Source organism: Leptosomus discolor, chromosome 3 (genome assembly GCF_034619465.1).
Source record: "Leptosomus discolor isolate bLepDis1 chromosome 3, bLepDis1.hap2, whole genome shotgun sequence".
Lineage (NCBI taxonomy): Eukaryota > Metazoa > Chordata > Aves > Leptosomiformes > Leptosomidae > Leptosomus > Leptosomus discolor.
The window spans coordinates 53467797-53478584 of NC_141393.1; the positions used below are offsets into that span (position 1 = coordinate 53467797).

Below are 10788 nucleotides of genomic sequence, written 5' to 3' on the forward strand. Positions count from 1 at the left end.
TACCTCAGCACCCTTGAAAATGAGCGAGTGCAGTGGAAGGTGTCCCTGCTTAGAGGACTTTTTCCCTTCCAAAGCATATTTGTGGGTGGTTTTTTTTTTTACTGTAGCACGTTAGAGATTTCTGTGCCTTGCATCTCGGCAGAGGGAGAGGATGGTCTTGGGGCAATTGCTCCACTGGGCATCAGGCGATGAGTGAGAGATGGGCCTGATGCAGCGGTGATGGCACAGTGCAGTCCTCAGCTCCCAGCCCTCACAGCAGCAGCCTCCTGCTCCCCAGTCCTTCTGTTTCCCAAATGCCCTCCTGCGGGGGACAGCAGGGATCAGAGGATCAGCTCAGTCACAGACATCAATTTTGCAGCAATCTGAGCACTCAGGAGTGGAGGCTGATCCCACCGCTGCTTTTAGTGCTTCCCTCCAAGATTCGGAGAAGCTGTGGGCTCCTACCAGCCTTGGGCAGGCGAGGACCCTCCTAACGCCGAATTAAATCCAGCACTGTAGTCCAGCCTGTGGGCACTGGCAGAGCTGAACCACAACCATTTTCACACAATAAAACCAAAAACTTCAAAGCATACCATTAAAACTCTTTTATAACCCTATGTACACACACACTGTTGATGCATCATTGACTCCTTTTGCCTTTTTGTTGCTTTTTGAATTTAAAAATCACTAGCAAATACTTTTTTTCCCTTACCAATTCTGAAACTCATCTTCCTTGAGAGAAGCTCTGGCCCTACAGAAACCACTGGGAAAACTCTAGAAGACCACAACAGGCTTGGAGCTCATCCACTGAACGTTACCAGTAGAAGAATCAGGGACTGGGAGGGCAGCAGAGAACACCTATGTACCTTTTTGTTCAGTGGATACTGCATGACAGTGTTAAACAGAAGTAATCCCATGTCATAAATACAACTGCAAACGATCCAAAGTTAGGTAGAAGGGAAAGGAAGAAAGGGAGGGGAAAAATAAAAAAAATAAAAAAAAAAAAGGAGAGAAAAAGAAATAGTCTTAATCCTTTTAATAGTTCTTTTGCTGAGGGTATTTTTTCACCTCTTTAAAAAGATACAGTCAAAAGCTCTCGGACAACAGGAACACATGGCCCCAGCTCCTGCTCAGACCAGTTGTATTTGCCACAGGCTGGAGAAATGCTGCAGCACTGGAAGGTTTCAGCAGTCTCCAGCGCCATGTGGAGCTGGAAAGCATCTGTGGCCTCCGCTGGCAGCGAAATACAAGTTTTTTGTCTCAACCAGGTGACTGTTTAAAAAGCAATGGTTGTCAAATGGTCTGAAAACCTTCTAAACTCTGGAGAGGTGCTGGCTGCGTTTCCTTTCCCTCCGCAGAGTCACATCACGAACAGTATGTACAATGAAGATGACTTCAATGCTTTTCTTCTTTGTACGATCACGTACCTAAATACCGAATGTCCATCTGGTTTGGTCTTGTCCTTGGCCAATGTGCTGGCCACTCCGTCCCAGGCTGGGGAGGATGGGGAGCCCGAGCCCCTGGAGAAAGGCAGAGTCACAAATACCACGGGCATAAGTTCCAGCATTGGCACACTCAGGTCTCGCCTCCCCCCTTGGTGCTTTGGGAGCGATGTGGAAGGTCATCACCGCTGCGCATTGCCTTCTACAGGGAGAATGGCATGGTGCAGGCTCCGTGTGTGCTTCGAATCTAGTGTTTCATGCTCTTCCGTGAAGCTGTCCGGGCTTGCCGCTCCGTCTAAAGAACTTCCACAGCTAGAGTTAGGAGACAACATGTCCTGCAGGAGGTCTTCCTGGACTATCCCAGAGTCTTTGTTCACTTTGCCCCTTTGGTTTCCTTCTTCCTCCTGATCATTGAGCAGCTTGGCCAGGAAGTTGATGTATTTCATAGCCAGGCGCAAAATCTCATTCTTGCTCAGCTTTTTGTCTGGTGGGTGAGTGGGGATGAGCTTGCGAAGCTCTGCAAAGGCTCCGTTGACATTCTGCTGTCTCCACCTCTCACGGCTATTGGTAAAAATGCGACGAACCACTTTCGTATGAGGACCTGCAATTGCAACCATGCAGAATTAGGAGCAGAGTGTAACAGGTCATTTATTGCTTTGCCGAATAGGTCTCTGTTTCCCAAATTAACTGACTTATTTTAGGGACATCAGTAAGGCAGTGAAACAAGAGTTTCCAGCTAACTGGAAGCTAACCTGATGAGCTGAGGTAGCCATAACTTCTCTTCAATCCAATGGAAGGAAAAAATGTAGTTACATCTTTTTAGTTGTCTCCTGAGATGCCCAAATTTACCTCTCCAAGGAGGAAGACTTAGGCCATGACACACGTGCAGAAGGCTGCTATATTTTCAGGGTATCTCAGCAACAAAGGTCCTATTAAAAGTTTATCTCACTAGATGGCTTTATTTTCTATCCCAAAAGTGTCTTAAGGACATACCATTGGGACAGGAGGAAATTAGCTTGAGCAGAGGCTTTGACAACTCCGAGATGCAGAGTTTGTCCCTGATGTAGGCAGGATCCAGAGATTAGATAGAGACCATAGGATTGCCACCAGGTGAAACGAGGTGATAGGATTCACCGGGTAGCAATGAGGACAGGCAGCAATGTGACCCGCAAAGTGAAAGCAGCACTCTTGCTGGAAGGATCATCACTGGTGGAGGATGAAGTCGTTTCACAGCTGACTTGAGGACCATCTCTCCCCTGTAGCCCCCACTCTGGGACACTTGCCTAACTACTCCCTCCTGGTGGGAGCAAGTCTCTGACCACGGTGAGCAGTTTAAGCCACAGCTCTGCCATCACCCAGTGAAACCAGCACCCCAGAGGACATTTAAACATCATTATTCTTATATAGCAAAACTCCTGGCTGCTTTGACTGTAGCAGAGCAGCCAACAGATGTGATTTTGGAGGCATCCTAGTCAGGCTGAAGCTTGACAGATCCCACCTGGCACAACCCGAGAAGAGGAATCCCACATTCCAGCTGATTTCCTCCCTTCAGGGGAAACTGAGCCCCCTTGGTCCAGCACATCACACGAAATGCTCCCTACTGTAGGGTTTTCATGGGGACACACTCCCAAGCAGCCAGATTAAAGCTACCTGTTTCCCCAGCATGCGAGCAGCCATGGAACTCACTTCTCCTCGCAGAATGCTCAGGAGCAGGGAGTCCCCCAAATCACAAAGAGTCCCTGGGATAAGCTGAGGGATGTTGTAACAAGAAATTAATCTCTGAATTCTAAGATCCCAGTCTGACACTTTAATAAAGGCAATTTTCCACCCCCAAACAGCACGTAAATGCACTTCATGTGAATTAATGTGCAAGAGTTCATGGAAAGGAAAGGTTTCTTGTCCCTGATATGCACAGCCCGCTGTGCCATGGGGTCCTGGGGACCACGGGGACCTCAACAACACCAGACTGCCCAGCACTGCTAATAAGGCAGCAGAGAATGTGCTACAACTTACTACAATAATAAAACGGTTTTAGCACTTAAATGTTCCTTCCAGACAAGACAAAGCAACCAGCCTTGAATCCAGGAGATGCAGCTTAAAACCTTTTTACTCCTATAAGGGTTCGAGGGGAAAAAAAAAAAAAACAACAAACTGGGATACTGTTTATTTGCCAAAAAAAAAAATAAAATCTCAAGAGACTTACAGTCTTCACAGGCTTCAAACATGCATCTCTATTCACTGAAAGTTGCCGACTAAAAGCTATCGATTCATAAATAGGTCAGAAATCAGGAAAAAAAAAGACCTGTTCATTTTTGTCCAGGGGCACCCAAACCGCGCTCCAGTAGGTAACAGAAATTCTGACACCACTCAAATTTGTGATTCCTGCATCAACTGAATTAAATGTATCTTTTAGAAAGAGATCTGGTTTTGGCCAAAACATGTCAAGCAGTGGAGAAATTTAAAATGCCCCATAGCTGTGTTATAATAAAAGAGATTTATTTCTCATGAAGAAACTTGCTTCATAATAAATTCAAGCAGTCGGCTGAGAATTTTTGCCTGGATTTTGTTCTAATTGATTGATTGATGCTTTTTAAACTGTAATTAGAGATCTGAGGAAACTAATAAAAGAGATCAGCTTCCAAAGTCCCAGAATACCCTTATAGATATTTTTTTACATTTTTATCTCCATTTATATCTGTTTTTTAAGATGAGATTCAGTGCCCCAAACTTTCCTCAAAATGGATAAAGAAATAGTTTCAAACAAAACACCACTCGTTCCCTTACAGAGGAATACAAACACCAAGCGCCCGGCAAGGCTCTGCTCCCTTATGCACCTCCAGAGGGCTGAGGACCCGCAGGAGCGATGCTCCAGTGTGCCGCAGATGTCATCCAGCAGGTGACCATAAAAGCAACGAGCAAAGCCCAGCAGACCCCACAGATGCCCCAGCACAGGATGCACATCCCTCAAATTGCTCCAGTTCAGACAGCATCATCTGGTACCTATTTTTCCCCCCCAAAAAAATCTTGAGTCTAGTCTTGGAAATTCACATGAGCCAGAACCTGCCCAATCTATAACCTGCATTAAAGCACATACCCAAAAACTTGGTTACAACCAAATGTCTCTGTAATCCTTAATGTCTGATTTAATAGCAAATCAAAAGCTTTAGTCAGACACTGTGATTTGATGGACTTTTCACCGTAACCACTAAGCCTCTGAATCGAAACCCAGACAAAAAGCCCTTCTTGTGCCGGGGGCTGAGACAACCCCCTGCCCCACGGGGATGCGGTCTGAAAGGACCAGGCAGACGGAGGAGGGCAGAGAGTGTGGAAAGAGGGACTGATGAACGCAGATAACGCCCTGGGCCCATAATTTCATACCGTATTATTTTAGAGTCATGTGGAGTATCATTTGGTCTGATTTTCGCTTAGCCGGGTAGCAGGAAAGGGACAGCTAGCTCGAAAGAAGGAAAATTAATTGTCTGGCGATTGAAATAGAGTGTTTACAATTGCTAAAGAGAAGACACATTTCAATGGATCTCATTTGTATGGGCTGTTACCTCTGCAGATAAACGTGTCAGGCTTCCACGTGCAAATTGTTCTTGCAAACATCCCTTTGCGTGGGCAGCACTGCTGCCTGCACGCAGCCTCCCAAAACCCACGCCGGCTGCCTGGGAGCAGGCAGCAGGATCCTGCCCTGCCTTCTCCCTGACTTCCCTTCTTTGAAATTATTCTGCCAGTCCAACAGGGATCCCTGGACCTGGGATCTCTGCTCAGACACCAGACTGTCACTCTCCACATCTGCTCCGAGGCTCTGCCACAAGACCAGCCGCGGGATATTTCTCCACAGCAGACTGCAGCAGGGTGTGGATATAAACTGGATCAAGGTGCAGACAAGCTGGCAAAGGGACCGGCCACAAACCCGCTGTGACCCTGAGGACCCTAGCACAGGTTTAGTTCTTTGCTTCCAGGAAGCTTAAAAGCAGGTGGGAGCCTTCTGTCTGAGGCTGCAGCCTGCGTTAGGAGTATCTCTTGGCTGAAAAGGTTTGCAAACACAGCATGTCACTGCAATGGCCCTGATCCAGCCGCTGCAATTCAACAAAGACTTAAATTCAGTGGCTTCCTTCGCATTTAATCTCTAAGCAATTTGCAGAACAGGGATGTGATTAACCAAAAGGTGAACTGCTCTGCTGCGTGAAAGCAAATCCACCGAGCACGCTGCTGGTCATCAGTTGGGACAGATCTCGGCTCTGCTGTACAGAGCCTTACTGGGGGGAGCGCCCCCGCCACCACAGGCTTCCTAGTCGCCTTTTACGATTCGGGGTTTTAATCCCAGCATGTGGCACCGTGCAGCAACTTGCCCCCTTCAGCAGACTGGGAACCCCCCAAGAGCCAGCGCAGGGCCGAAACGCTCTCACCGTCGGTGATCTCCATCTCGTAGGGAGAAGGTCTCCTCTTCACCCGGTTGCTGCCGTACATGGAAAAGGAGTCCGGTTCGCCAAAAAACCCGCTGCAAACGAAAGGCAAGAGAGGTGAGGGCACACTAGCATCCACCCCGCATGGCCCGGCCCCCGCGCGGGGGGAGGCGCTTGGGGTCGGCGGGAAGCTGAGCTGCTCCGTGACCTCGGCTCACGAAGCCGAGCCCGGGGTCGTGCGGCCACACGACACGCCGCCGCCTGGGGGACACGCACCGAGGGACGCCAGCCCTGCGTGGGCAGGGGGATGCGGGCACCCAGGCTAGCGGCTCCCGGGCAAAAACCACTCCCCTCCCCGCGGCTTTCTACCCCCCAGCCGGCGGGCACGGACGCTCACCCGGGCCGAGTCGGCACCGCAGCCTCCCCCGGGAGAGGAGACGGCAACGGGGCACGGGGGTCTCCGTCCCCGCACGGGCGGGCTGCACTGCCCCTGCCGGAGTGAATTCTGTCCCTGGCGCTTATTTGCGGGACTCATCGGCGGACAGAGAGAGCCCGGGTAGCTCCGAGGTTCTAAACCAGCTCTCGACAAGTACTGCGTTGACTGACAGACCCCTTGCTCTGCCCGGAGCATTTCTACGGTGATTTTTTTTTTTGTTTGGTTGTGTTTTTTTCTGGCAACGACAGTTTTTCGTTTCGGGTTATTTTTCCCTCCCCTCTTTCTTCCTTTGCAAAGTTGCATGCAAACCCGCGATGACTAAGCGCAGAGCCCCGCGTAGAGGAAGGGGGGATGCCGCCGCCGGTGCTGCTGCTGCCGCCCCCCTCCCTCCCTCCCTCCCCGGCACCGAGCCCCGCAGCCAAGCGGGACACCCCTCGGGGAGCCGCTCCGAAGGAGCCCCGCCGGGGTTGGGGAAACACGGACCTGTTGATGGTGGCCAGCGGCTGGCCCAGGTTGTAGAGCATGGCCCTGCCGGGGGGCTGCAGCGGGAGCGCGGGGGGGCTCAGCTGCACCATGCGGGCCTCGCAGGCGGCCTCGGCGGCGCGGCACGGCTCAGCGCCCGGCGCTCTCTGCATCGCCTCCCCCGTCGCCTCCCGGCTTTTTATGTCCAGGGAGCCCCCCCGGCGCACCAGCTCGATGACGGGCACGGGGGCGGCGGGGGGCCCAGGGGAGGGCCGGCCCGCCTCCTTGGACGCCCCGTTGAGCAGCAGCTGGGGGTCCGCCGGCGCCTCCATGCCCCCGCGGCTGCTCTCCGGCTCGTTCGTGGTCTCCGCTTCCGAGTCGTGCCGCCGGGGGGGGCGGGCATCGCGGGGGTCACTGGGGGGCGGCGGGGCGGGCGGCCTGTCCATCGTCCTGGGGAGAGAGGCAGCAGTAAGGGGCGGCCTCGGCTGGGGGGGGGGGGTGGGGTACCGCGCCCCGAGCACCGCCCCGACGGGCAGGGGGGGAAGGCGGCACTTCGGGGCTCAGGCTTCGCTGGCGAGAAATGGGGGGGAGGGCAGGGGAGGCATTAATCACCCCAAATCATCTGGAGTTTGCCGTTGCGAGAGGGGCCGGGGGGGGGGGGCTGTCCGCGGAGCCACGCCGCCGAGCCGTGCGGTGCTGTGACGTCACGGAGCGCCCCGGCCCTGTCGTGACGTCACGGAACCCCGCGGAACAGTGCGGTTCTTTGACGCCGCGCAGTGGGGTCGACCGGCCCGGACCCCCACACACCCACACACTCTGCAGCCGCCCCGCGGTGATTTACGCCGCCAGAGGCGGAGGGCTGACCCCGTCGAGGCGGCCGATGCAGCGAGCGCGGCTCGGCCAGCGCCCGGCGCGCCGCGGTGACTGGGCGCTAAATTATGCGGCCAAATTACGGCCGGGCAGGAGGAGGCTCAACACCCGCCCTTTTGGGGGAATTTCTTCCCGATTTGGGGGCCCGCGCGGTGTCTGCCACCCCGCGGAGCCAGCCCCATCGCAGCCCGGCCTGCCGGCAGCGGCCTCAGCCTCCCGGGCGACAGCCTCTCCTCCCATTTTTAGTTTTTATTTTGATTTTTAAAACAGCGAAATACACCTGAAGCCACTTTTTGGGGGAGGAGGGGATTAAAGCAGCCCGTAACGGAGTCAATCCCCCCGCGCATTTGATACCGCAGGAAGGAGGAAGGAGCCCGGCGCGGAGCAGCCTCCATACGCGGCCGCACACGATCATTGTCCCCCTTCTCCCACAGAACGAATACTGTCGCGACAGGGCACCTCGCGCTCAGGGCAAGCAGCGATATCGCTATTACTGCCATGCTATTTCTCCCATACTTCCCCACCCTCGGGTTTTGTTTATTTAGGTTTTCTGGTTTTGTTTTTTCCCTTATAAATAAGGGGTTTTGCAAGCAGAGCTGCCACACGCCGGGTCTCCTCCCCGTCCTTCTCGCCTCTTTGCCTTGGGTAAATGTTTTAATTTTTTTTTTTTTTTTCGTTTCTGCTGGGCTGAATCGCGAGAGAAAACCCCCCTTTTTGGCCATATCTCACCATCTTTCTTGGGAAAAAAAAAAAATTAACAACCACTCAACCTAAAGCACAAGCTCTGCCTTCCCTCCAGCCCCACTAGCCCTCTAGAAAGAAAAATCTAATTGCCTATTCCGATATTGTATAGGAAGAGATTACTCACATGTGTCATATTTAAGTAGGGACACCGCAAGTCTCTCCTGTTTCAACAAAAGCGCTCTCAGTGTCAGGCTGAATTTACTCCTCCCACCTCAAGGTACTTACGACTTTACAGAGAGGAAGGACACCCGCATCGGGATAAAACTGCTAAATCCTGGGAGGAAGAGAAGGGGGGGGGGAGAAAAAGAGGAGAGGGTGGATCTCGTTGGCCCGGATTGCCAGAGATCAGGGGAGAAAGGGGTGCAGGGGAGAAGGAAGGAGGGGATAGCACCCTGGGGCGGCTCCTGTTAGAGGGGACAGCCGGCCACCCCCGGGAGCCGCCGCCTCGCACACGGGGCCACAACGAGCGGCCGCCACGGCCTGGCGTGGGAAAGAAAATAAAAAGATACTCCAAAAGTGAAGAAAAAGACTAATTTTTTTTAAAAAGCCCTGTATTTGGGGCAAATAGGGCGGTTTTTTGGACACATTGCAAGCCCTATCTCCCCAGGAGGAAACCCCAGACGGGGTCGGAGACGGAGTTGTTTTTCTCCCGATGGGCTCGCAAAAGGCGGCGGCGGCGTTTCTCCCACGCCCGGCTGGAAAATGTAATTCCAAAAGGGGTAAATTTAATTCCTAAAGGGGCCGGTTACCGGCAGCGCTCCCGCCCGAGGTGCCGCGACGGCCGAGGCCGGGCGGCCGGCGGGGTGAGGCCGCTCCCGGCTGCGGATCAACAGGAAGGCGAGGACGGTAGTGTCCCCCGCCCGCCCCCGCCAAAGAAATAATGAAAAATAATGTTTTCGCCTTCGTAAAAAACCGAAATAATCCCGATGGCGTCTCCTCCCGCTTTCGTTAAAAAACGAAATACACAAAACCGAAAGAAATACTCGCAGTGTTTTGCCTTCATCTGGGGCTGATTTCGTTAAGAAAAATGGGGGGGTGGGGGGTGAGAAGCGCTAATTCCCCGCCCGCTCGTTCTGCTCCGCAAAACCCTTTTGTTTTCCAGCAGCGGATCGGCAGGAAATTTCCAGCCCAGAAACGCACCTCTCCCGCGAGCCTTTTGTAGGGAAAATGCCCCAAAAAGATGAGGATGGGAGCGGTAAATGAGGGGAAGACACCCAGGAACAAGCGATCAGGCCCTGACCCGTCAGTCGGGCAGGAACCTGGTGTGTGTGTCCCCCCTTGGGGAGAGGCTGGAGGAAGCCGGGCCCGGTGGGTGCTTTACCCCCCGGCTCCCCCGCGGCCGGTCCCACCCGCCTGCTGCCTGCCGCAGCCCGGGGGTCCCGGGGCCGGGGCGGGGGGGGGGGGGGGGGGGTAGAGCGCACCCCACAGATTCAAAGGAGAAAGCGCCTTCTCCTCTTCACCCACCCCGCATCAAAGAAGGAAAAAAAAAAGATGAAAACTCAACCGCGGAAAAGACTTGGTTTTGTTTTTTTTTTTTCTCCCCCCTGGCCTGTCTGCCGTGGGGCAGAAGCCCCCTAAGCCCCCCTCACTGCCCCCCAAACCCCCCACCCGCCACACCCAGCGCCCCGGCCTGCTGCAGGGCCAGATTCGCTCTACTCACCATTTGCTTTTCATTGGGAAAAGTGAGTGGAGCCATTTTGTGGCCTACGCATCGCGGCTATATTTGTAGTAAGTGTTGGGTGGCTTCAGCTGGGTAGGCTCTAATTCCACATCACGTCCAGTTTCCTATTTAGTATGGAGAGCGGAACACTACTGCAATGTGGCCGAGAGAGATAAAACCCCAGCAGTGGCCCGCCTGCCCTGATAAGCTTCTAAACCCATTATTTATGAAATGATTCATTATTATTTGGCAATTTTATCGAAGGAAAGCGGAAAATTATTGCAGGGATATGCATAGGAATAACTCCGGAATGTATGCCTTCTAGCTTTTTATGTGTGTGTGCTTAGATGCTCTTAAAAAGACACTGCAAAAAAAAAAAAAAAAAAAAAAAAAAGTAATAAAAAACTGTGGCTGCCCGCATCTGAATAGCGATTCTTTATTTTAGTCCTCTTGGAGGTTATTATGCCCCTGCTTTTTTTTTTTTTTTTTTTTCCCTCCTTTTTTTTTTTTTTCTTGATTAAATATGGAACACCTACTCCGTTCTTAATTAAATTTAATGAGCCAAAATAAATTGTTGGAGATGCTGAGAGAGAGGGAAGGGGTGTGGGCTGCTTTGGGACAAGAGGAGGTAAATAAAGCACATCGAGAGATGTTTTGGAGAGAAATGACCCCATCCCCAGCTTTCCTCCCCCCCCCCCCCCCCCCCCCCCTCCGTGTTTTCGCTGAAGGGCTGAATTGGGGCGAGCTCCCTGCCTCATCTCCCGTGCTGGGGCGGGGGGGAGG

General features: G+C 52.9%; 1 protein-coding gene across 3 annotated transcripts; it reads right to left on the reverse strand.

Annotated features, from left to right (window-relative positions):
• Positions 1–1000: 1000 nt before the first annotated feature.
• On the reverse strand, positions 1001–10197 carry TAL1 (TAL bHLH transcription factor 1, erythroid differentiation factor). Of its 3 annotated transcripts, XM_086463142.1 has the most exons (5): positions 10006–10197; positions 8571–8619; positions 6753–7181; positions 5837–5928; positions 1001–2022 (listed from the first exon to the last, which is right to left on the reverse strand). In XM_086463142.1, exons 2-5 carry the CDS (start codon positions 8597–8599, stop codon positions 1604–1606), a joined length of 969 nt encoding a protein of 322 aa, XP_086319268.1. In that variant the 5' UTR covers positions 8600–8619; positions 10006–10197; the 3' UTR covers positions 1001–1603. The 3 variants fall into 3 exon arrangements, with proteins under 3 accessions (XP_086319268.1, XP_086319270.1, XP_086319269.1); XM_086463144.1 differs by lacking the exon at positions 8571–8619; XM_086463143.1 differs by lacking the exon at positions 10006–10197 and having other exon boundaries at positions 8470–8613.
• Positions 10198–10788: the final 591 nt, after the last annotated feature.